Source organism: Vanacampus margaritifer, chromosome 1 (assembly GCF_051991255.1).
Source record: "Vanacampus margaritifer isolate UIUO_Vmar chromosome 1, RoL_Vmar_1.0, whole genome shotgun sequence".
In the NCBI taxonomy this organism is placed as follows: Eukaryota; Metazoa; Chordata; class Actinopteri; order Syngnathiformes; family Syngnathidae; genus Vanacampus; species Vanacampus margaritifer.
In genome coordinates this window covers 67,173,415-67,199,309 of record NC_135432.1, presented here as the reverse complement: position 1 = coordinate 67,199,309, position 25,895 = coordinate 67,173,415, and the positions used below count along the sequence as shown (strand labels likewise).

The window sequence follows — 25,895 nt, the reverse complement described above, 5'->3', positions numbered from 1 at the left end:
AACGTCAAATCAGGTCATTGAACAAATGGCGTACGCTTACAACATGAGCTGCATAAAATAATGGCGCAATAAAGATATTGTTTATGTCCGGTATGTTCTCCAGAAGGTTCCCAGCCCGGCAGCAGTTTGACTGAATGAGCGAATGGGCTGCCAACTTGGCAATTAGAGAAGATCCACTGACCCGGGGTCTGTTTGACCACCTTCCATTGGTCTCAGGACATTGGTGACACCTCCCCCCCCGGGCCCCCACTACCGCCCACCTTCCTCATTTGGCACCGTCTCCTCCGGGTGACGTTGAAAAGCGCCATTGTCGACGCGGCTGGGAAGCGGCTGGAAATCGGGCTCGGGGCAACAGTTTCGGGGGCGACGCGTAGGTCGGCGTCCTCGAAAGACCCTCGCCAAAGGTGTCACCTCGTTAATGAGAATCGTATTTTGAAGGGGGGCAAGAGAAAGAGCCAATCTCAAACTATGAAAGATGATTAGTGGCCACTGTGGAGATTATGGACAAGGCTAAAAATGCTAGCAGGGTGGTTCTTTGTTAGCTTCAAACAGCATTCATGTGGGAAACGTTCTTAATTTTTGCCCACATTGGATCAAAGACCTCATCAATTGGGTCAGCCATTTTTGGAGATTATGGGCAAAGCCAAGCATGTCAGCAGGATGTTTCTCAATTCACCTGAAAAATGAATCAAAGCCATTAATGTGTCTCTCTTGGGAGACACGCACTCACATCAGGCAAGTTGCCCAAGTTGGGTCCAAAGACTTCCATTTTTGGGGCCGGCCATTTTACACGTCGTCGACTCAGATGTTAGCGGGAAGTCTGAAGTTTGTGTCTGAAGTCTGTCTGCCTGAAGTTTGACTCGCGGGAAATGTTCATGTGTTTTTAATGACAAATGTACACTTTACTGGACATTAAAGACTAAAAACCAAGTTGCCCACATTGGGTCAAATTAGCTGTCATCAATTTCAGTCGGCCATTTTGGACAACTTTGGCTCAAAGACTTCACTGACTCGGGCGGCCATTTTGGACATCATAGACAAAGCTAAAAATATTAACAGAATATTTCTGTCAGCTTTAAACTTCATAAGGCCCATATCTTTTTAAGGGACGTGTGCCCAAGTTAGGTCCACTCCGAAGACTTTGTTTTTTGGGGGTCGGCCATTTAACACAATGAAGAGCAAGGATATAGATGTTAGCGGGACGTCCGTTTGCCTGAAAAAGGATTAATGATGGAAACAGTCATTTGCTTTTTAATGGGAGATTACACTAAAGGTAAGTTGTGTCAAAACAACTTCATCAATTGGGTCGGCCATTTTAAACAATGCCGACTACGGCGGAAAATGTTGGCAGGATGTTTTTTAGGTTCTGAAATGATTACTGTTGAAACCATTTGTGTTTCTTTTGGGAGACATGCACTTATATCAACAACGGGTTGCCCACATTGGGTCAAAAGACTTCATAGATTGGATCCTTCATGGACAAGGCTAAACATGCTAACAATGTTTCTCTCTTAGCTTCATGTTGGAAACAGTGACGTTTTCTTAAGGGAAGGATGTATCGACATCAAAGGCAATGTGCCAAAATGTAATCAAACGACTGTTGTTGTTTTTGTCGGCCATTTTGGACAATTCAGCTAAAAATGTTAGCAATGTGTCTCACGATATTTGGCAGATGCCGAAGGGGTTAATGTAATCCACGTCATGGCGGAAGGCTTCTCTAAAATGTTCTGTCTGTCTGTGCGCACCCTCGTTTCCATTGTGCGGGCGGCTGCAGGTGCGAGACATGCTTTGTTGATCATAATCCCCCCGGCCGGCGGAGAAGCTTTGAGCGCGCTTGACGTACCCCGAGCGGCGAGCCCTTTTGCTCCCCGGCCGCCGCGCTGCCACCGTCTCCCGCCGCCGCTCATGGGATCCGACAGGCGGAAAAATAATGAATAACACCTTAACCCGGAGATGACCCGGCTCCAATTCACCGGCTCCACACGACGGCTGCAGCGACTTACCACTTAATTGAGCCGCGCTGGATCAAATCATTCCTTTGCGCGATTCGCCCGCCCGTCAAGACGCTTCCTACTCGCTCCCGCCTTCACCTTGAATGGAGGAAAAGTGATTACTTAATTGGTTTATTTCATAGTTTTGATTTGGGGTGAAAAGGAACAATAAACAAAGTCATTATTTCATGTAGCCTAAAAAAAATTAAATAATAAGAAAGTATTTTGGGGGATCCAAACTTAAAAGGGAACATACTTTTTGTTCCACCACACTTAGTTGTTAGGGGACACAATTAATTGACGTGCAAATGGACAACAAGGAAGGAGGTTGTTGACGTTCACTACTTTCTCCTCGTCGCATATCACGTGACCACCGCAACTATCATGACGCACAGACGCATATTTATTAAGAATGAAAATATTTTGAAACTGTACTTTATTTCTTTTGTTGTAAATAATTTCAACTAAAACAGATGAATTATTTCTGTTGTATATATTTAATGCATCGCCATGTTTTTTTCATACTCGCAATGCATTGTGGTCTATATCAACCCGTTTGAGTGTACATCACTACTTTTCACAGTGCATTGTGGGTCATTTTGAGTGCCCTACATTTTCGCTCCCTGGACATTTGGACGCCACTACAAAATGGCGTGACCCCTAAGTAGGGCATTATATAGGGGAGTAGGGTGCACATTCGGACACAACCGCACGGACATTTATTCCTTTTGAGTGAATGTAGCCAATGAGGTAAATAAGCTAATCTTGTTCTGGCGGCCACCAACGGACCTTGCTTGCTCCAGTGGCCGCAGGACATGCAGATCCCTGCTCTGGTGGTGCGCATCCTGCTGCCGTCATCAAAACTTTAGGCCTGGCCCCTGCTGCGCCATAGGGTCCGGTATCATGGCCACCCACCTAAACAGCCACTCAAAAACACATGCCATGACAGATCTCCAGATAGAGATTTGTTTATTGACATTTGTTATGTTTTGACTAAATATTGTTCATGAACTGCTTCAAAAGATACTTGGAACACTTGAGTGCCGTTATATTGTGTTTTTGTATAAAAGTGATGGCTTCTATGACTGGGATGTGCTGGCCTGAAGGCCCAGGTGACAATTCACACCCGGCCCTTGCTTTCAAGAGCTAGTTAGAAATTCATTAAAAGTAGCATTCTGCTATATAATTAGCCATTTACAGGACACGGTATTTCAGGCCAGAAAAACAAATTATGGACATAAATAAGTAGAGCTGTCAAAATTAATCGATTATCAAATGAATCAACAACTATTTTAATAATCAAGTAATCGTTTGGAGCCATTTTTTTGAATTTAAAATTGCTTAAATCTTCTGATTTCAGGATATCAACAATAATTGTTCACTGATCTTTCATGCAAGAAGACTGATTATCTTCTGTGTTTAATCAAAATAAGACATTTGCAAACATCTGTTTTTTGTTTGGAAAACAATGACAGTACCGGTAACATAGTACTACATCAATCACCCCCCCCCCCTTTTTTTAATCCCTATACAAATACAAAGTACGAAATAAACACCAATCACTGGTTAATAAACAGTAGTCAGGGGGGAAATGCTTTTCTAATACATTTTAATGCAAAATTTTAATGAATCCGATTAGTCGATTAATCTAGCGATTAATCGATTCTAAAAATGATCGATCGTGTCAGTACTATAAATAAATAAACAAAAGTAAAAGAGAATGAATAGCTTTGAACCTGTTGACTATTTCCAGTCGAGTACGGCCCACACGATACCGCACACTTTGCACCAACAAGTCAACAGTACGCTGAAGCGCATAGCGAGGCGTGTTAAGGAGTTTGTTTCCGACGTGTTTCCCAACAGTCGGCAGGCGGGTGGGCAGACACTCAAATATTGTGGGGTGTGAGCCCCCCATCCCCAGCGGGGAACCCGTCGCAGTGGAATGCGCATCGTTGGCCTCAAGTGCGCACCCCCTGCCTGACACTCCCACCGCACACACACACACTTTTAATTGGGACCTCCAGATCACACTGTCACTTTACACTGCGTAATAAGCTATTAACCGCCCCGTACCCCCCCCAGCCCCCCCGCGCTAATCGACATGGACGTGGCCATTGTGTGCGAGCGGGACTGTTGTTCGTCTGGCAGTCCACGCCCCGGCCTTGCAGGAGGACAACATTGGGAGGGGTGACGATGGTGGTGGTGGTGGTGGGGAGGGGCTGGTTGATCTAGGTAAACAGGAATGGGGGGGGGGGGGTCCGTTTGGGGGTCAAGCTGAGGCGAGCCGTTCTTGTTGCCCCCCAGGAAACGAGAAAACAAACTGTAACACCCTCAGTGTAGTCATCTTGCTTTGACAAAAATATGACTTTGCGCCTCGCCCGGTGAAAACACACAACCAAGGGTCCCCCCCTCCCCCACCTCCTCTCCCAGTGTTGCAGTGCATTATGGGACTGAGAAGGAAACCATATGACTGACTCAAGAACCTGCTTCAAAACAAAAAGTATCTTTTCAGGCATGACGTCTTGAGACTTTTATGTGTGCGCGATTCAGCCAAATGAGTTGCTTCAAATGGAAATGGAAGACCGTCTATGTCTTTTCAAGCATGGCTGTGAGAGACTTTTTTGTGGGTCTGCTTGTGATAGACAAGTCTACCAAATTTCATGTTGCTTAGTCAAACTGGCTTTCAGGCCTTATTCTAGAACTCATTCTACACAGCACTATTGAGCCAAAATGGTTGCTTCTAATCAAAATGGAAGACTTTCAATGTATTTTTAAGTATAGCTGTCTTAGACTTTTTTTGTGGGTCTGCTTATGACAGACAAGTCTACCAAATTTCATGTTGCTTAGTCAAACTGGCTTTCAGGCCTTATTCTAGAACTCATTCTACACAGCACTATTGAGCCAAAATGGTTGCTTCTAATCAAAATGGAAGACTTTCAATGTATTTTTAAGTATAGCTGTCTTAGACTTTTTTTGTGGGTCTACTTATGACAGACAAGTCTACCAAATTTCATGTTGCTTAGTCAAACTGGCTTTCTGGGCTGACTTGAATTTGTTGACTTTTCGAATGCGCGCTTCAAACCAAAATGGCAGATTGTCTTATTTTTGGCATAACTTTTTGAGACTTTTTTTTTTGTGGGTCTACTCATGAAAGACATTCTTACCAAATGTCATGGTGCTAAGTGAAACTAACCTTTGGAGCAAACCAAACCAAAACTACAGACTGGCCCGTGGCTTCTAAAATAGTTTTTTGTTTCGTTTTTTTGTATGCTTATGATAAACAATTCTGCCAAATTTCATGTGGCCAAGTCAAAATGGCCTTGGGGGCTGAATTTGAAAAATAATTACTGACATTGCTGCTGAGCCCAAGTGGTCGTTTCCAAACCAAAATGTCAGACACCTGTGACTTGAGAACAGAATCTGTTTCCAACACGCACCCCTGACTCTGTTTTCGCCATCGCTCATGGAAAAGTACCCAGAGAGTATGTTTTGTCTACAAATGAAAGAGAGGCGGTCGGTTTTAACTATAAGCAGCCATTTTACACGTGGAAAAGGCACATTCGGCACTCTGAAATTCCACCTGTTATGTGATGTTTGGAGCCTGTCACGATCTCCAGAGATCTCTGTTAGATTAAAATCATTTTTGCAAAGGTGTTTGTTCTTACATTAAATCTGTCTTCAAGTTTTGGAACACGCAAAGAGGACAAATATTTTTGATTCCTCTTCACTTTTCAGGAATGACTTCTTGGAACTTTTTTGTGGATCAACTCATGATAGACATGCATGCTAAATGTCATGGTGCAAAGTCAAACAGGCTTTTAGGTCTGTATGTTTTTTTTTTTATATTGGATGTCAGAAAGGGCTTCTTCAAACAAAAAATGGTTCCTCTGTATTTTCAACCATGGACTGTTGACACTTTTTTTGTTAGCCTACTCGTGAATTTTCATAACTGGCTTTTGGGGCTGATTTTTATCTCTTTGACTGCCAAAAACGTTAAATAACGTTTAGTAAAATCCGATGGAGGAGTGCCAAAGACGTTAAAAGACGTTTGTTTCAAAACAGAGGTGAAACTAACCATTTTCTATTGTTGATTACTGAAAAACGGAATAAGGTAGAAACAAACTTTTTTTTTTCTGATGAAAGATGAGAGTCCAATCTTTCATTTGGTAGTATGTGTGTTTCCATAGTCCAAACACATAATTTTCTGTGGACCTTGAAAGATCAGTCAAAATGCTTAAATCGGCTGGCACCCACGGTATCCCGTTTCTGAAAACGTCTGGCAGTCAAAGAGTTATTTTATTTTTTTTATTTGAGGAGGTGCGACCTAGCCAAACTAGAGACGGCTAGCAAACCAATATGGCCACTTCGAACCAACATAACTGCCTTCCTGTGTCTTTTCAGGCAAGGCTTCTTGAGACTTTTTTGCGGATTTCCTCCTGATAGACGTGCCTGCCAAATTGTATGTTGCTAAATCAAACTGGGTTCGGGGGCTGAATTTTCTAATGGAAAGCATGCTGGAAATCTCGAACTTAACCTACAAATGTCGCTGTGGGGGCAGAAAAGTCCAGCAGTGTGTCACTATGGGAATAATTACTAACGCGCACACACACGCACACGTACACACACACTTTCTCCATCCATGCTCTAATCCAGCCCCCTCTGAGCTCGGGGTCTCGGGGAAAAGTTCATCCGGAGGGCGAAGGCAGCCTCCATGGCAAAGTAGGAGCCGGGTGATTCGGGGGGGTGACAAGGGTGCTGTGTGGGAGGGGGGTTACCAGTCGGGCGATTTTCCGAACAGCTTCATGTCGTCACCCAGGGGGGGGGCTTTTTTGAATGGGTTACTGGTTTGGGGGTTCAGTATACCGAGGGCACGGCAGGACAGGAAAGAAATGGGACCACAGAAGGCAATTCCCAATCGGGATGTTTCCCAGATTCCTCCCCATTTCATCTCGGCCCCTTTCACACTGTCAAGTGACAAGATAGCTTTGATGGGCAGTGTGAAAGCGGACTGTGCACCCCACCGTTATGTCTCTAAAAGCGTGAAATTCACTTTTTGCCGGTTTCTTTTATAAAGTCAAAGTCAAGGTGAAAAAATAGGAAAAAGTTCATGTGCGGTGTGAAAAGGGGGTTTCCCACCCCTATTCCTGATTTGTGCTGCTCCCTTTCACCTCTCAATTTCTCCTCTAAAGCCAGGAAATTTGCGGGTTGCCTTCATTCACACATTCCGTGTCGGGCCCTTTCACACTGCCCAGCAACATGGGAAAATGGGGAAAAGAAAAAGTTTATTAGATAGTGTGAAAGGGGTCTTCTTATCTCTATTCCTGATTTTCACATAGCCGCTGTTATGCCTTTTAAGCCGCAACATTTGTGGATCATCCATCCCTCCACCCATGTTGGCCCCTTTCACACAGCCCAACTACACTGGAAAAAAGCAGGGAAAAAGATTACTTTTAAGGGCCGTGTGAAAGGGGTCTTAATAAACCTTGGTTATGGCTTTCCATTGTCGCCTTCCTCACAGCCTCTCTATTCCATGTCGGCCCCCTTCATACGGCCAACGGGAAGTTTGCAGGACACCTTCGTCCCTAGATTCCTCGTCAGTGCCTTTCACACCGTCTATAACAAAGACAGCTTCACACCTTTTTACAGCCAATAAAAGCACAGTCAGACCAACTTAAAGTGAAACTTAAGTCTCACAGAGAGAGGACTAATCTATGCCAACGGAGTGATGAGCGTTTCATTGGTTGCAAAAAGTGGGCATGTCAACAGAGCTAGCGACACGAGTAATTGGCACCAAAAAAAACCATACCAATTTGCCAAACCTTTTAAAACCACACACTGGATTTAAGCAGGCAAGATCCTTCCTCCTTTGCAAATGTTTACACGTGTGTGTTGCGTGTGTGTTTGTGTACACGGTGGCACAATGGTGGGGCGTCACTTGCTACACATGCTACTTGCTTGTTATGAGGTAAACGCCACCTCTGACCTTGGAGCAGGCACTGCTTGGAGCTGCCAAAGGCAGCAACACGCTAGCAGATACACGCTAGTAGCATGCTAGTAGGAAGGAGGCAGAATTAGCGCCAGAAATGTAAAAACAAATAAAGAAGGCGATCCCACTGCCTGTGGATTGCAATCCTACTGCATTTCAAAAATGGAGAAAGAAAAGGAAGTCATTTCAAAAATAAAGAAAAAAATAATCAATTAAAAAAGATGAAATGCAAATGAACAGTGTTTTATTATATTATATTTTTACATATTTTACCTATTGATTGATATAAATACATAAAAATGAATAAAGATGTGAAAAGAGCTCATTTTATTAAATATTTCAATATGATTTATTTTTTATACGTAATTATTTCATATTTGAAATTGAAAAAATTGAAAAAATATTTATCATTTTAAAAATATTTTAAATGTTCAAATGTAACTATATTTTTTTTAAAGGAAAACAAAACAAACTGGTAAATATATTGATATTTATATTTCAAAATTAATGTTAGAAAATTTATTTCTTAGAAATATTTTAAATATTGAAATATACATGAAGTAAATAAATGTTGGAGGAATAAATAATAAAAATACTGTAGCAAATATTTTTTAAATATTTAGATATATTTGAAAACAATATTTATATTTGTATATTGTATTGTATAAACATAAGATAAAAATACTTTTTAAAGAACGTTTTAAATTTTATTTAAATATTCAAACAAATTTAATACAGTATAGTACTTTTAAAGACAAATTGAGAGAGGAAAAAATATTTCCAAAATCTTCAAAGGTAATATTATAAATATAAAAAGGACATCCATCCATTATCGGTACCTTTTAGTTATTAAAAATAATTTTCATACTGTATTTACAGAATGTGTATGTATGCATGTGTATGCATTCTCCGGGTAACCAAACATGCGAGCTTTATTTCATTTTGCCACAAACAAGCCTCCATAGTTGAAGTCCCGCACGTAGATACAACTTTTATCAAAAAAAACCTTTATGCTACATGATTAGCAACATGTCGCTAGCATGCTTAATTTGTTAGCCAAAACCAAAGGCTAGAGGAAGCTGGAAAAAAGGTAACCCCCTCCCTCAGTGCAGGTGCAATCTAAGGCCAACCGCGACGCTCTGTCAGCTTCGCGGCAGGCCAGCAATGGAGGAGGGGGTGGTGGGGGATATGCCGGGGGGGGGGGGGTGCGCTTCCTCTGCCGCTCGTTTGGACAGAAAACTGGAACTCTGCCGAGGGCGGCGAAGCGCGCCGAGGTCGGGGCACGCAGCAGGGGGGACGGCCCTGAACTCGAGATGACCAATACTAGTTGGGCCGCACACCACCCCCCAAATACACATACCCCCTACCCCCCCCCCCCCCCCCCCCCATCCTGCTGGCGCCTCATCTGCTTCTCTGATCGGCTGAGGCTGTCTGGATTCCTCAACATTCTGACAGAGGTGGCGCACCCCCTTTTCCCTGCACATTTTGTAAACTAAACGTTTAAATCTGATACCATTTCTCAAGCAGTTTGGGTGCGCGCACCCCCTCCTAAAAATAAGTACTGTAAGGCCCAACCGAATAATCACCTCGTCCGCAGCGCACAGCATTAAAAAAAAGTCCAAATTTCCCAAATTTTTAACCATAACCCCCCTTCAACATCCCGACCCCAAATGTTTCAATCTCAAATTCAATTTTGCCCTCAAAATGAGCCTCAGCTGCATTGCTTACACCTGCTAGCTTGATAGCCGAGATGCAGTGCGCCCGCCACAGCAGGTAATAAAGAAACCTGTAATAGAGCGACGGCCCTGGTGGGTAATTACAGCAAGGGGTTGTCTTGTTTGCGGTGATTCACGCGGCACCGGAGTGTAATTTGCCTGTCAACACATCGCTAACACTTGAAACAGGAAGACGGAGGCTTCCTCCATTAGCGTTAGCGTTGGCGCGTTACCTTATACAGGGTGACCGTATTTTTTCTGGGGTGGTCTACGCGTGGAACGTTTTTACAATAAAATCATGCGCACAGTCCAAAGTGAAGTTTTTCTTTAGAGTGTAAATGCTGAAAGTTGAATTTGAGAACTTTATGGCGTTTGTGTTGTGTCACATAATCTTGTGCTAGCATGTTCTTTAGGCTTGTATGCTAGCTGATATGAGCCTCTTGTAAACGTGGTTTGTTTGGATTGACTAATGGAACGTCTGTGGCGGGTGGTGCATTTTGGTTTTGGCGAGGGGTTAAGTGACCTAATCTGCGACTATCACATTGCAAAATACGGTAATATACAAAAATACTACGCGTAGCATTACAGAGAGTGAGAGACAGTTTGCGTATTTGAGGATAAATAGCATTTTTATTATTAAAGCATAGTCAAACATTTATCAAAATTCATCCTCATTGGCTCCTTGTAATATTTGACGCGTGAATAAAGAAAGTAAGTCCTCGAATCTAGCTACCGGCAGTTGTTGCTGCTCTAGAATTGCAGATTTTTTTTTCCTCCCACAGGTTGAAACACACCAGCCAGATTTTGGCTGACCAATCCTCAAACTGTCCCGTTTTTTTTGTTTTGTTTGCTCACATGTGTTGCTACGACAGTTTGTGCTAGCGCTAGCATGTAATTTAGGCTAGTGCAATATTGCTGACCCTCATGTAAACGTGGTTTGTTTGTGTTGACTAATGGAATTTCTGAATCCAAGCGGCTGGTGGTGCATTTCGGAACTGCCTAAGTGAGTTTTGTCTAGTTCAGAACACTGCACTGTTTATTTTGGGTGTAATTCCGCTGTTAACCACCAGAGGACAGACAACTGGATAACAGAACAGTCTTTTATCAGACAAATTAAAAATGAAGAAGAATGAAAACAGGAAGTATTTCAAGCTCAGACATGTTTTTGCTGAATATTATTCAATGTCAATTCCCTTCGATCCTGCTTTTTCCGCCTACGGAAAGCGACTGCTGTAGGTATGAACATTTTTGGGCAAGTTTATTGTGGGATGATAAATTTAAGTTAGTTTAGGGAGAAGATGGGATTTGTTGTTGACTGAAAACAGCTAGTGAGGTCAGTAGCGCACTGTCCAATATTTTGGTGTGATCCCTTGCACTTTCTCTCTCTTAGCTCTTTGACTGCCAAAAACGTTAAATAACGTTTAGTAAAGTCCTATGGAGGAGTGCCAAAGACGTTAAAAGATGTTTTTTCAAAACAGAGGTGAAACTAACCATTTTCTATTGTTGATTACTGAAAAACGGAATAAGGTAGAAACAAAGTTTTTTTTTTGATGAAAGATGAGAGTCCAATCTTTCATTTGGTAGTATGTGTGTTTCCAATGCTTAAATCGGCTGGCACCCACGGCATCCCTTTTCTGAAAACGTCTGGCAGTCAAAGAGTTCGTATGCGTTTTAATAGGAAATATTAAATTGTGACGAAGGTCTTCACGTGTAAAATGCGTTACGAGCTTAGTCAACGAAACGAATGAAACGGCGAACCACCGCATTTGCCTTTGCCTTGTTCACAGGCGCCAGCGACGCAAACTTCCCAGCATGCACCTCCTCGCCCCCTTTCGCAAGCGGGCCTCGCAGCTACGAGACGTCTTGCGTGGAAGTGACTGGCGGCGCACGCACACACACGAAGCAGACATCAAAAGGCAGGTGGAGTGAAACCATGAAATTACAGTCAAGGTGTCAATTACGCTTTGAAAGTCGGGCAAGACCGGGCCCGTCGCTGGAATCAGAACAAAAAATAAGAGAGGAACTGAAGGGGGCGGCCACGCTGCTAATACCTCCGTTTAATCAGGGGCCCTGAACGCCTCGTCGCACGGCGACGCCACTTGTGAGGATTTTTCTCCTCCAGGCTTCTTCTTCTTCATCAGGAACTCGTCCGCTTTTCTTCTTTTCCTCCTCCTTGTTTTATGACTTGCGATTAATGGACGTGTGTAATGAAGCTTAAATGCTGCTCAACATCTCATTTACTGGCGCTTCAAACAGCTTCCAAGTGCACTTAATGCAATTTGGAATTCACCCCCCCCCCACACACACACACACACACACACACATAGGAAATAATGGATCTCGAAATAATGTGCTCCAGGCTTCAACCGTGGCTGTCATAAAAGTAACGTTTAAAGTCACTTTTCAACAGATTGTAACTGTCACACAAGTACAAAAAGAACTTAAAGAAGTGAACCCATCTTAATGGTAGAATGTAAAAAATAATAATAATAATAATAAAGCACTCCGTTGTACACTTTGAAAGTAGATGAGGTCAAAAAAGTACTCAAATTTAGTAAAAATGGACAACCCAAAAAGTTGGTTTAAATAAATAATCTAAATCGGTCCTTTTCAAGGTTATAATAGTTAATGAAAACCATAAAAGTAAAATAAAAATAAAAAAACATTTTTGCCAATGAAATAAAGTAAAATGAGAGTGCTTAAAAAAAATAAAAAATAAACTAACTGAAACAACATTTTACGTTTGCAAAAATAACTAAAACTTCCTTTGCTTTTGTCAATTAATTTCATAAATGAGCTTTTGGGGTTTATTTTAAATGTCATTATTTTGGTATTACTGTTCAGCTGATAAAGAACGAGCTGTTGTTAAGTATAAGTAAGTATAAGAGTATAAGAGATCAGCCAGGGCCATGTTGCAACAAGCTCTTTTTCCCAGCGTTTTCAACGGATTTGTGAATAATGATGAAATTTAGCTCTATTCTAATGCTAATTGCTGCAAAATGGAAACAGATAGAAATATACTTTTTTTTTCCTGATCAAAGAAGAGACTCTTGGTAGGTTCCATGTTTTTTATAGCAATAGAACACAATATTCTGTGGGCCTTGCAAAATCAGTCAAAACCCAGTAAAACAATCGAGAGCGAAGGGGGTTGCTTCAGTAAAAATGGCTGCTAGTGAATGATTTAATTAGGCAGATTAATCCACTTGTTTTCATCCATATTGGGGGGGAAGCCATTTTGTCCTATACCGCCCTCTGCTGTCAACTGAAATTGACTTCAAAGTGCCCTCGGGCTCGCATTGCAAACATAACGGCTTAGCTGTTCTCAACGTTTGGTCACGTGATTTTCACAATGCGAGCCCGCGGGCACTTTTGACGTCAATTTCAGTCGACAGCAGAGGGCGGGACAGAACAAAATGCAATCCCCCTGAAATGGACGAAAAACATTTACAAATGCGTTCAAGACGGATGTCAATTTTCAACATTCATAACGATTTTTTTTAAAAAAAGACATCTTGATTTTAATGAGCAAAACTTGTCATGCGATGCTGATTGATGTTGCACATGGGCCTCACTTGTCTTTCTTTTTATTTTTTTTCATCTCTTTGTATTCTTTTTTTTTTCCTTCTCCTTCTGTTGCAGTGATGTAACTTCCAGACAGAGCAAGTCAAAGACATCGCCTGACATTTGTCAACAGGTGAGGTGGGAGAAAAAAAGACGCGCAATTTTTCTGTCAACGTTTATGCGTGCGCGTGTTTCTATGAGTGCATGCGCACGCACGTGCGGTGTGCCTGAGTGTGTGCGTGACGCAATGTTATTGTCATACAAGTGTATAAGGAGCGTAAACCAAATAGTTTATGTGTGTATGTTGTTTTAGTGTGTGTGTAATGTTTTTTTCTGAACCCGACGAACTGTATGATTATTTTGTAGCTACGTTGGGCATGGCAATCCGTTTCTTATATATATATATAAGGCAACACTAGACTAGACAGACAGACAGAGTGAGAGAGAGCAATAAAAATCAGCTGTTAAGTGCGTCTAATAGCTACTTGATGTCAGACCACACACATGAAGCGCACGCACGCACGCACACACACACGCACACACACGTACACAATTCAAACAACCCCGTTGCTCAATACTCAGGTGACTTTTGGTTTGAGATGGGTCACATGTTGGTCTTATTTCAGCCTGCGGAGGGCAGTGTAGTGTAAGATTTGCCGGATTTCCAAAGGCTAAAATGTGTCTACTATTTACTGTATATATCTTGTGGCACCACAAAGTATAATATTAGTAATAATAAACAGTTGTAGTAATGCATATGACATATACATTACTACTACTATCTATTGCATGGTTTTTATTTCAAAATTGTGACCCCCGCATGGAATCTAAACCCTCCTTTGAAACTCTGATTCCTTTAAAACCCAAAGTCACACATTCTGACAGCTGAATTTTACAACTCAATTTTATGACAGCTGTTAGAAATCCTGATGCGGCATGGAAGCCAAATCCTCCTTTGAAACCTTATTTTGAAACAATGACTCCTTTAAAACCCAAAGTCACACATTCTGACAGCTGAATTTTTCAACTCAATTTTGTGAAAACTGTAAAAACAACAACAACAAATGACTGCGATTGGAAGGCAAACCCTCCTTTGAAACCCTGACAATTAAAACCCAAAGTCACACATTCTGACAGCTAAATTTTGGAACCAAATTTTGTGACAACTGTATAGAATTTTGACCATGCTTGGAATCCAAACCCTCATTTGAAACCTTATTTTGAAACAATGACTCCTTTAAAACCCAAAGTCACACATTCTGACAGCTGAATTTTTCAACTCAATTTTGTGAAAACTGTAAAAACAACAACAACAAATGACTGCGATTGGAAGGCAAACCCTCCTTTGAAACCCTGACAATTAAAACCCAAAGTCACACATTCTGACAGCTAAATTTTGGAACCAAATTTTGTGACAACTGTATAGAATTTTGACCATGCTTGGAATCCAAACCCTCATTTGAAACCTTATTTTGAAACAATGACTCCTTTAAAACCCAAAGTCACACATTCTGACAGCTGAATTTTTCAACTCAATTTTGTGAAAACTGTAAAAACAACAACAACAAATGACTGCGATTGGAAGGCAAACCCTCCTTTGAAACCCTGACAATTAAAACCCAAAGTCACACATTCTGACAGCTAAATTTTGGAACCAAATTTTGTGACAACTGTATAGAATTTTGACCATGCTTGGAATCCAAACCCTCCTTTGAAATCTTATTTTGAAACAATGACTCCTTTAAAACCCAAAGTCACACATTCTGACAGCTGAATTTTTCAACTCAATTTTGTGAAAACTGTAAAAACAACAACAACAAATGACTGCGATTGGAAGGCAAACCCTCCTTTGAAACCCTGACAATTAAAACCCAAAGTCACACATTCTGACAGCTAAATTTTGGAACCAAATTTTGTGACAACTGTATAGAATTTTGACCATGCTTGGAATCCAAACCCTCATTTGAAACCTTATTTTGAAACAATGACTCCTTTAAAACCCAAAGTCACACATTCTGACAGCTGAATTTTTCAACTCAATTTTGTGAAAACTGTAAAAACAACAACAACAAATGACTGCGATTGGAAGGCAAACCCTCCTTTGAAACCCTGACAATTAAAACCCAAAGTCACACATTCTGACAGCTAAATTTTGGAACCAAATTTTGTGACAACTGTATAGAATTTTGACCATGCTTGGAATCCAAACCCTCATTTGAAACCTTATTTTGAAACAATGACTCCTTTAAAACCCAAAGTCACACATTCTGACAGCTGAATTTTTCAACTCAATTTTGTGAAAACTGTAAAAACAACAACAACAAATGACTGTGATTGGAAGGCAAACCCTCCTTTGAAACCCTGACAATTAAAACCCAAAGTCACACATTCTGACAGCTAAATTTTGTGACAACTGTATAGAATTTTGACCATGCTTGGAATCTAAACCCTCATTTGAAACCTTATTTTGAAACAATGACTCCTTTAAAACCCAAAGTCACACATTCTGACAGCTGAATTTTTCAACTCAATTTTGTGAAAACTGTAAAAACAACAACAACAAATGACTGTGATTGGAAGGCAAACCCTCCTTTGAAACCCTGACAATTAAAACCCAAAGTCACACATTCTGACAGCTAAATTTTGTGACAACTGTATAGAATTTTGACCATGCTTGGAATCTAAACCCTCATTTGAAACCTTATTTTGAAACAATGACTCCTTTAAAACCCAAAGTCACACATTCTGACAGCTGAATTTTTCAACTCAATTTTGTGAAAACTGTAAAAACAACAACAAATGACTGTGATTGGAAGGCAAACCCTCCTTTGAAACCCTGACAATTAAAACCCAAAGTCACACATTCTGACAGCTAAATTTTGGAACCAAATTTTGTGACAACTGTATAGAATTTTGACCATGCTTGGAATCCAAACCCTCCTTTGAAATCTTATTTTGAGGCCCGGACTCTTTTAAAACCCAGTCGCACATTCTGACAGCTGATTTTTTTTCAACTCAATTTTGTGACAGCTGTAAAGTATTGTGACCGTCCATGAAAATTAGAATGACTCTTGGTTGTAACAATAGTGTGAGATTTATTTGATCCCAACGACGAATAAGCAGCACTGTTAGTCCCATTCATATGTTTGTGCTCGTACCCTGCAGTCTGTGAAATTTGTTTATGCTGTGTTCCATGACTTCCTGTCCAGGAAAGTGGGAAGAAAATGTCCTCCCGAGTGCTTCATGGTTGGCGTGGATCAATATCTAGTGTCTCTCACACACAACTCGCTTGTAGCAACTCAGGAAATCCTTCCTCACTTTTCTTTTGTTTGTCGGACTTCTTGAGTTGAGTTATAGCTTGTGCTTTCCTGTTTTTCCGTTTGTATTCCCAGAAAGGGACACGGGGAGGATGAACTCCCACTTTCTCCCCGAACGCCTTGAAAACGTCCCAGCTGTGTGCATTTGGAAGTTGAAGCTCCGCCATGCTGTCCGGCAAGTTGCTCGTGGCTGCGGGGATCTTTTTGGTGGGGCTCTTCTCGCTCGGTGAGTTAGCTAAAAAGGGGGCTTCTGTTAGTTTTTATTAGTTTTAGTTATGTAAAAAATGTTTAGTTTGTTTCAGTATTAGTTTTCCTTGTTTTTGTGTGTGTGTGTGCTTTTTTTGAATGTGTATTACTTGTGCGCAGGGGTGGCAAATCCAGGTCCAGAAAGTCAAAACCCTGCCACAGTTTGGCTTTAGCCATTGATGCTAGCAAGCTAGCTAGCTAGCACCTGCAATTGTTTTTTGAAGTTAAGATTTTGAGTTTTCCTTGGTCACCAACTGTGTTCAGGGGAGGGCATCATGGGGGGCAGGGAGGCGGCGGCCCACTCTCGGCCCTACATGGCGTCCATCCAGGCGGCCGAGGGAGACGGGATGAAGCACGAGTGCGGAGGCTTCGCCGTCGCCGACCAGTGGGTGATGACGGCCGTGCACTGTCTGCCCACGGGGTGAGACGGCAACCGTTAATCTTCTCACAATATCGTCGGGGTAGTTTTGCGGTAATATCGACGGTATCACGATACGGATGCTGAGAAGAAATGGGCATGATAGAAGAAAAAAAAAAAATCAACGTATCGTGATACTGTCGATACCACTGGACAAACATCCAGAAAATATCTCTGCTTCTTATGTTTATTTGTATTGCCAGGGCGAACGGCAGGAAGGTTGTCCTGGGCGTTCACTCGCTGAGTCAAGCCGAGGACACCAAGCAGACGTTTGATATCCTGGAGCTCCACAGTCACCCTCAGTTCAATCCCGACAACTACGACAACGACATCGCTCTCGTTAAAGTAAGCCCGCCGTCTCCAAAGTCTCATTTCACGACCAATCACCCCACTTTTTGCCACCGTAGCTGGACCGCCCGTTCAACGTCTCCGAGGCGGTCACGGCGGTGGCCTTCCTGCGAGCCGGCGGCGTCAACCCCAACACGGACGCGGAGGTGGAGACGGCCGGTTGGGGCTCCCTGGACAATTTGGGCTCCAGACCCGACACGCTGAATGAGGCGCTGATCCGGGTGGTGAGCTCCACCCGCTGCCAACGTAGCGACTACTTTGGCAGGAAGTTCACTGGCAACATGATCTGCGCCCACAAGTTGTGCCCCGACCCTTGTGATCAGCCGCACAAGATGGAGGACACCTGTGACGTGAGTGCGATTGATGACGTACACAAGTCATACGCTTTCTCCGTATCGTGATACTGTTGATATTGTTGGAAAAATACTTTGATATTCGGCAACGACAGTGTCTTGACACTAAAATTTTATATTTGGCGTTTGAGCTATAATCAAGAGTGGTGATGTGACTGATTAGGGAGGTAACGATAACGGCAATATCACAATATTAAAATTACCACAAAATTGTCATTGTCATACTACGATAACAAAAACCGCACATTTGTTAAAAAAAAAAGCCAGGTTGTTTTGTTTATTGGTACAGTTCCAGCACCCGCTGGCGGTCAGATTATTAACACCGTTTAATTTTAATTAGGTATGTTTTGGCCAACTATGTTTAGGACCCACGCTCATCGCCAGATGAAGAGGAACCCTAACATTACAAAGTTTTTATACAGTATCGTGAGTTAAAAAAAAAAAAAATATATATATATTTATATATTGCCAACCTCCCAACAATATCATGAAAATGATCGTATCGTGTCGTGACGTTTGGATATCTACTACTCAAAAATGATGATTGCTGGTGTTCTTCCAAGAATGGAAATACTGTAAATAAGTTAACAATGTGTCGATAATTGATAATAATAAATAAATAATAGTTTCCATCCAAAATGTTGATTTTTGCTCAATACTTATATCGATACTAGTAATATGACATAAATCAGTATATATATATATATATATTTATTTATTTATTTATTTATTTATTTTTTGCCAGAATATAATTTTTATTCTGATAAGAAATACATGACTTTTCATCAACATTAACTGCATTTTTTTTTTTAAACAAATTGAAAATATAAAACAAGCAGGATGGAAGAAGTAAAGCAGAAGAATGTGAAGCTTAGAGCTAAACGTGTACATTCAAACACACGCACACAAAAACAAACATTCGTCTCCTTAACAAGCAAACATTCTGTTCTACGTCTGCTATATTTTTAGGGCGACTCGGGCGGCCCTCTGCTCTACAACGGCGTGGTCGTGGGCATCACGTCCAACGGCGGCAAAAAGTGCGGCCAGGTGAAGAAGCCGGGCATTTACACCATCGTCTCGCACTACACCGAGTGGATCGACGGCGTCACGGGCCTTCAAGCCGACGCTTGAGGACGCCAACGCCACGCCAAATGTTCACATATTTAGCATGACTTCATGTTCTCGTGTTGTCACAAAGCAAACGGGATCTTTTGTTGACAAACTTTCTCGAAAGCCTCATCCTACCACCGCTGTGTTGTGACTGCACTATAAAAAAAATTCAATATGATGTGCTGTAAACTACAAAAATAAACATGTTATTTCATGAATAGCACTTTGACTGTGTCCATCAACACTTTCTTTGTAAATGCTAATACGGCTATGATCAAAATCACAGCTGTGTTAGATATTATAACATTTTTAATACTTCATTTTATTTTATTAACCATTATTAACATTCCAATTCTTTATATTAACCTTGTCGAAATGTTTTGTGTCCTTAGTAGAGCAGAAGGTGTTGATCTCGGTATAATTTCACCTTAAGCTGGGACATACTATTTAGTCTAAAAAGTTCCTTCTCAGCGTTTTGTGCGAAAACACATTTAGCCCTTGAACTAGAATTTGTCTCAAAAACACCCAACTGACCTTGTTTACGCCATCTGCTCATGGAAAAGTACTCAGAGATATGTTTTGTCTACAAATAAAAGAGAGGAGGTCCTAAAATTATAAAAGCCGTTCGACACCCGGAAGAGACACATTTTGACGCTCTGAATCCCACGATGTTTAAGTGATGAAATCAGAGGCTGTTATCTGTCCAGAGATCTCTGAAAGATTAAAAATCATTTTTGCAAAGGTGTATTTTTCTTACATTAAATCTATCTTCATTTTTGGAACACGCAAAGAGGACAAAATTCATTTATTCCTCTTCAGCTGCAAAAATAACTTTCCTTTCTATGCATGTAAACGCAACGGGGAGTCTAAGCTAATTTTCAGTTGTATAAGTGCATTGCATATTTGACAACTGCTTCAGGAGTTTTCCCACTTGTTTTGTCTGCTTACGCTTCTGCCGCATGCAGGGCGTCGTGTGCTTGACGTCTCCTCACTCTTGTTGGCCAAGTAATACTTGATAGATGCAATACACACGCACGCGCGCGCGCGCACACACACACACACAAAAGTCAAAACAAGCTACATAGCTACTGTAATTAATATAATCAACAATAAGAAAAATACGCCTTCGAAATTATGCTATGCTTGCGCCAGTTTTGAAAAAAACAAACAAAAAACAACAACAATGCGAATATGGGTCAAAAGCTCTTAAATTGCGCAGAGATTGCGCCATAGTCTCAAGTGATGCTGTCAAAACGGCCAAAAACAAGACGCGACCACAGCGTTGAAGTACGGGGGGACAACTATCTGCTAAAAAACAAATATACTCGTCTTTTTACGCACTTTTATAGCGTAAAATATTCAAAAACATATTATATTATAAAAAAATATAACAAAGGTGAACAGAAATATTCTAAATGTTACCCTAAATATACATGTCGCCCCTGTCGGTGTCTAATGGTTTGCTCCGTTGCTATGCTAGTGTGGACGTTCTCTCGGGTGATGAAGAAAAATGCAGCTAGCTTAGCGGATTTAACGATATAAAACGTTTCATTGCGACTCCGCGACGATTACAAAACCATGGCCGGGATAAGACGAGCTACCGGCAAATATCCAGGAGTCAACCCGGCCGTCAGGTAGCGTTAAAGTCCAACGTAGATAAACTAGAGCGGCGTTGCTAACAGCCTTGCTAACGGTCGCTAGCATGTTCAAGTGTTCGATTTGTGACTCTAAAACTTAAAAATGGCTTGAGCGGAGTCCGTTACTCCTTGCTCAGGTATGACACGCACTCTGAATGGCGAGCAAACAGTCAAATGTTCACAAAACTCATAATAGCGCTTATTTAATGGCAAAGGGTGCATTTGTGGATGTAGGAAAAGATTCAATGCTGTAATTGTTATGCACTATTTTACATCTGGTGCTTGAGTGGATTTATGTCTTCCAAATCAAAACACTATTTTTGCATTGAATAGTGTAAAACAAATTGTGTAGACACTTTACTATTCAATAGCATGAACAAATGTCCCCAAACTTCTGCTTGCTGCCATAAAAGATACAGAAAATCCTTGAAATGTTTGCATAATCCTTCCAAAAGATGACAATTCCTTTCCATGCAGTTGCTGCCGCCTGCGTCAGGTTCAGTCTCTGCTTGGCGTCGGTGATACTTTGAGCTCTGATGGAATCCTGTGCTCGCTAGGTATGAAAAACTCCAATCATTATTCTTGATAGGATGTGAAAATCGTCCCATATTTATGCTTTATGAACATTTGTGGTCAGGAATCGACAGCAGGTATAACGAAGGCTGCACGGAGCTGGCTAAATACTTCTTCTATGGACTCTATGAAAGAAGTCCCATCAACGTGGAACATTCCCTGGTGGGATGTTCAGAGGAGATGCTGGATGGTGAGTTTGTCAGGTCATTCTTTCAACCTCAAGGTCATTTTCCAAATGCTTTGTTGGTGGGGTGTTTTTTTTTCAGACGTGATCCTTCTAATCAAGGCCGAGTGCGTCCACCTCTACTGCAACCCGCTCAATTTGGGCTACCTGTTGCCGTACGTGTCCCACTGGAGGAACCTGCACCTCTACTGCATGACCGAGGCTGAGGTTTGACCACCGCCTCGTTCATAGAAGTTCCTGTGGTAGTGATATTCGGGTCCCTCTGCCATTTTGTGTCAATGCGACCAAACAACAGCCACCATGAAGCAACTTTAGATTTTTATCAGGGATGTGATTTTTTTTTTTATCTCCCCCCCCCCAAAAAAAAAAAAACGTTTTTTTTTTTTTTTTAGTAGTTGATTGTGTATGCACATGACTCCGACAGATAACATCTTCTGCTATAACAAAGACATTTGTGGTATGCTCTAATATGAGTTACTTTTCATTTGGTCATGATACAATTATTTGTTCATGAAATTTGAACCCCTCAACATTATTTATGTGTTAACTTAGTAATCACATTAGTTAGATATGATGATATTCTCAGTGATAGTTTTTAAAAGCAAAGGCAGTCCAATGTTTTTGAATGTGACTGATTTTGAGTTGACTAAAACTGCCATTTTATATGGGATAGTTCAATATACATTAAAAATTTATGCTGTTGTTTTGTCTATTTCTTTGTCATGTGAGTGCATTGAAAGTAGTTAAAAACACGGAAAACCCATGAGCTCCGGGGGGACCCAAGCTGGGTGCCAGCGGCCCCCAGAACCCCGGCTAAATTTTCAGATAATTTCACTTTGGTCAAATCACATCCCTGTATTGATTGGGGATAGGAAATGATCTCTCAAGCAAATTGTGAAAAAAAAAAAGTAATTGACAGCGGTTTAGCTTTTTCGTCCAATCGTGTGTTCCTCACGCAGTATGAAGACGAAGAGGCGGCGGAGGAGTTCAAAATCTCGAGTTTTGTCACCATGGTGAAGGACTGCCAGCGCATCGGTGTGCCCTACAGCTCACTGGGTATTTACATTTTTGTTCAATTTCACATCCACCAGCATGTCCCAAGACAAATAAAGCTTCGCACACCTGCTTTATTTGTAACTTTCAGGCCATGTGCAAAAGTTTGACATTTTCATGGTGGAGAAGTGGCCCCTCATTCAGGCTTTCGCCCTGGAAGGCATCGGCGGCGGAAGTTTTTTCACCATGAAATACAAGGTGAGTCGTGTTTTTAGAAGAAGGCACGATTGACTTGCTTTGCCACATGCCACTCTTTTAAGAGTGATTTCCTGTTTCCTCAGTTGTCGGACATGAGTGAGCGACTGTGGCGGCTTTACAGCAGACTGGACTCTGTGTCACTGGACCAGCTTTTGGCCGAGGTGGTGCTGAGTTTACTTTTATTACAAGCAAAATGCCGTCGGTGACACCATGGCAGCATTTTGTCCTTCTCCAATGAAGGCCACCACGGCTAATTCTATTTCTTGTAGTTGGGTGTTGTCAAGCTGAACATGTTCCACGATGTCGTAGTGAAATATTGATTGATGTGATAACTTTTTTAGACATTCCAGAATATGTTTTGTTAAACAGCACACAATCATGTTGTTGAGTCATGCTGCTAAGTGAAGGTCCACCAAGTGCTCATTAACTCATTCACTCCCAGCCATTTTCACCGAAGCAACCCCCTTCGCTCCCGGCTGTTGTACTGGATTTTGACTGACTTTTTGCAAGACCCACAAAATATTCTGTTCTATTGCTATAATGGAACCTACCAAAGGAAAGATTAGAGTCTCTTCTTTCATCGGGGAAAAAAAAGTATATTTGTATCTGTTTCCGTTTTGCAGCAATTAGCATTAGAATATAGCCAAGTTTCATCATTATTCACAAACTTGTTGAAAACACTGGGGAAAAAGAGCTTTTTGCAACATGGCCCTGGCTGATCTCTTATTCTCTTCTGCCACCTGCTGGCCATTTTTTGCAATAACTACTATTGCTTTAAGCAACCTCTTCAGGTCAGAAGCTGCATCAAAGCCTTGTGTATGCTCTAGCATAAAAACACATTAAAAAAACGTATAAATATGTTTTTGGGAGTTCACATAATGTGGGAGCTTGAGCGATATGCATTTCTAACAGCATAACATTTTTTTTCTCTTTAAAAAAAAAAAAGGAGCTCAATATCATTATATATTATTATATCATGAAGATGAATGGCAAATCTAAATTTTGGGGGGATGAAATTTGCAAGTCTCACTGGCACTTTCTTGACTCCACATTCTGTTCCCTCTTTCAGGATTTGAGAAGCTTTGAGAGGCAGTGGAGCGGCTTCTTTTCCCGCATGGAGCTGGAGAGCCACTTGTCCATCCTGGAGCTGTCCGAGGCTCAAGCTGGGGAGGTGCTAACCTTTTAAAAACAAAACAAAAACAAACAACCACATAATTGAGTTCTTGCTTAATGTGTCCCATTGTGTCCCTGCAGGCTTTCCGCACGTATTTCTCCCACGGGTTGATCTCGAGCAACATCCCAGACAAAAGGTAAGTCGTGAAATCATATTGCCGCGGTGTTTGGCGCTAAAAGAAAATGTTGTGGTGATTACAGTAAAGATGGGCAGCCCTTTGTGTTGTTTGGTGCACACTCGTCCTCAGAGGACATGGACGGCTACTCCTTCAACTTTCCTTCTGAGAGTCACCAAGTTGGCAACACGGGACTTGGCGGCTCCCTGGCAAGACACATGGTAGGAAGCAAAGCATGACGTGGATGTTTTCAGCACAACTGTCCTACAGCACCACCCAGTGACATACTCAGGAACAGCAACCATCGTCGTCATTATTTATTGTCCTGTTTTTTTCTTGGTTTTTAAGGACTTTTGTGACCTGCAGTGAGTTTTCATTATCATTTTCATGGTCAGATTTTGCAGTGCGTTGCTGCCCGGGGACACTTGGCCTGCTCTCGGACCTATTTCTTTGGAACCACGCACACACCCTTCCTCGGTGAGACATTTATTGGCCAACCGTGAATCCGGTGTTACGTCACCATGGCGACCGGGGGCAGGAGTGGAGCCCAGAATGTGGGGGAAAAGAAGTGAGCGTTCATGAAGCATTTTCATTCACGGAGGCAGCACTTCATGTACTGCGATTTAGATACTTGTCAGGTAGTGTCGTCCGGAAATGGAGGATCTTCACCCGGCCTAGCTGCCAAGTCATTGGCGTAGGGGCAAGATTGTGACGATGTAAATTAGCCGGAAACTATTCACATTTGGACGCAGCCACATTTTGGGAAAGATGTCGCTCACAAAGGGTTATAAGTCGTTTAATTTCACACTTGACAGGTGGGAAGGCACTGCAGAGACCCAACTGCATTGCATACAAACTAGGGGTGTCAGGTGATTATTATTTTTTTAAATCATAATTAATGGCATGACTTCAATAATTAACTCACGATTAATCACAAATGTTATATCTGTTCTGAATGTACAATAAAAAGTACAATTTAAAAAAATCATACTCTTGTTAACATAAAAGTGAAAAAAAAGTTAAAAACTAATAGAAATCTGTCTTTTAGTCATTTTTAGTCATATCATAATAATTCATAAAATGTAGTTAAAATGAAAAAGATGTCCTGTAAAAAACAAGTGTGATATTGATTTGTGTTGAGGTGATTTTTCTGCCACTAAAAGGCACAATTGTTTTTGTAAGGCGTTGGTGATAAGTGCATTTTTCTTTTCATGTCATCTTAAACATGAAGTCACTTGTGAAATTCTGCATATTTTTAAAATTGTAAAATACAACTTGGCCCCAGTCTCCACAAATATATGCATTATTATGACATTTATTACTGCTCAATTTTGATGTGGACGTGTTTGCTGTATTGAGACTGGAATTCCCCCAGTACAGGCTTTCCAAGTAGGGGGCGGTCATTAATTTCACGTTCAAAAAATGAGCGGCGCTAAAGGAACGTTAAATTAACGCACTCATTTTGGCAACCCTAATACAAACAAACAAAAAGTCATTTTGACATTACTGTACTGTATTGTTGTGTATTAAAATCCAGTCGTTTCATCCACAGGGAGTCAACTTGCAATGACACAAAAAAGAGAAGTTTTGTAAGTGTTGTCGTACACGTTTTGTTTGTTTTTGAGCAAAATCAAGACTCATTTGACCGTCACTTTCCAGTTTGTTGTCTCGCGTCTACTCGGCGGCGGTTCGAGCCGTTCTCGGGGGAATCAAATGCTTCTCCAGCACATCCAGCGCCACCAAGGTAGGAGATGCCGGTCTCGGCCATGTTTTGGACTTTGCCGCGTTTCACATGTTTTGCTTCCAGGCTCAAGACGTGGCAGAGCACGCCTTCCTCGCGGCGTTGGACTCGCTGGATTTGAGCGCGTACCGCAGTCTTCTCAGGTCCTTTCGTACTCAAAAGAGCTTTCAAAGAC

The 25,895-nt window shown here is 41.5% G+C and overlaps 3 protein-coding genes across 8 annotated transcripts in view; 2 read left to right on the top strand and 1 right to left on the bottom strand.

Annotated features, from left to right (window-relative positions):
• Window positions 1-2,325, bottom strand: part of fgfr3 (fibroblast growth factor receptor 3) — a 115,536-nt gene extending 113,211 nt beyond the window's left edge. The window contains exons 1-2 of one of the 3 annotated variants that reach the window (XM_077563809.1): window positions 2,248-2,325; window positions 2,004-2,090 (exon numbers count right to left, since the gene is read on the bottom strand). The gene's annotated coding sequence lies outside the window, so the exon portion shown is untranslated. The other 2 variants (XM_077563819.1, XM_077563800.1) reach the window with 2 other exon arrangements.
• On the top strand, window positions 1,089-19,268 carry cfd (complement factor D (adipsin)). 3 transcript variants are annotated; one of them, XM_077563845.1, is made up of 8 exons: window positions 1,089-1,273; window positions 11,480-11,608; window positions 13,332-13,386; window positions 16,646-16,796; window positions 17,081-17,237; window positions 17,438-17,579; window positions 17,642-17,932; window positions 18,905-19,268. In XM_077563845.1, the coding sequence occupies exons 4-8, from the start codon at window positions 16,736-16,738 to the stop codon at window positions 19,064-19,066; spliced, it is 813 nt and encodes a 270-aa protein (XP_077419971.1). In that variant the 5' UTR covers window positions 1,089-1,273; window positions 11,480-11,608; window positions 13,332-13,386; window positions 16,646-16,735; the 3' UTR covers window positions 19,067-19,268. The 3 variants fall into 3 exon arrangements, with proteins under 3 accessions (XP_077419971.1, XP_077419980.1, XP_077419986.1); XM_077563854.1 differs by having other exon boundaries at window positions 13,332-13,391; XM_077563860.1 differs by lacking the exons at window positions 1,089-1,273; window positions 11,480-11,608; window positions 13,332-13,386 and having other exon boundaries at window positions 15,920-16,796.
• Window positions 19,269-20,534: 1,266 nt separating this feature from the next.
• The window catches only part of dnaaf9 (dynein axonemal assembly factor 9), a 29,376-nt gene continuing 24,015 nt past the window's right edge, over window positions 20,535-25,895 (top strand). Inside the window, exons 1-14 of one of the 2 annotated variants that reach the window (XM_077563700.1) lie at window positions 20,535-20,679; window positions 21,160-21,239; window positions 21,320-21,445; window positions 21,522-21,646; window positions 22,399-22,495; window positions 22,584-22,690; window positions 22,774-22,851; window positions 23,760-23,861; window positions 23,945-24,000; window positions 24,065-24,200; window positions 24,375-24,456; window positions 25,532-25,568; window positions 25,639-25,723; window positions 25,787-25,863. In XM_077563700.1, coding sequence (XP_077419826.1) covers window positions 20,624-20,679; window positions 21,160-21,239; window positions 21,320-21,445; window positions 21,522-21,646; window positions 22,399-22,495; window positions 22,584-22,690; window positions 22,774-22,851; window positions 23,760-23,861; window positions 23,945-24,000; window positions 24,065-24,200; window positions 24,375-24,456; window positions 25,532-25,568; window positions 25,639-25,723; window positions 25,787-25,863 — 1,244 coding nt within the window. In that variant the 5' untranslated portion in view covers window positions 20,535-20,623. Of the gene's footprint in view, window positions 20,680-21,159; window positions 21,240-21,319; window positions 21,446-21,521; window positions 21,647-22,398; window positions 22,496-22,583; window positions 22,691-22,773; window positions 22,852-23,759; window positions 23,862-23,944; window positions 24,001-24,064; window positions 24,201-24,374; window positions 24,457-25,531; window positions 25,569-25,638; window positions 25,864-25,895 lie in introns of both variants that reach the window. The other variant, XM_077563691.1, reaches the window with a different exon arrangement.

Coding starts and splice junctions, on each gene's coding strand:
- cfd (XM_077563845.1), top strand. CDS start 16,736: ATGCTGTCCGGCAAGTTGCTCGTGGCTGCGGGGATCTTTTTGGTGGGG. Junction 16,797..17,080: donor GGTGGGGCTCTTCTCGCTCG/GTGAGTTAGCTA, acceptor AACTGTGTTCAG/GGGAGGGCATCATGGGGGGC. Junction 17,933..18,904: donor AGATGGAGGACACCTGTGAC/GTGAGTGCGATT, acceptor CTATATTTTTAG/GGCGACTCGGGCGGCCCTCT.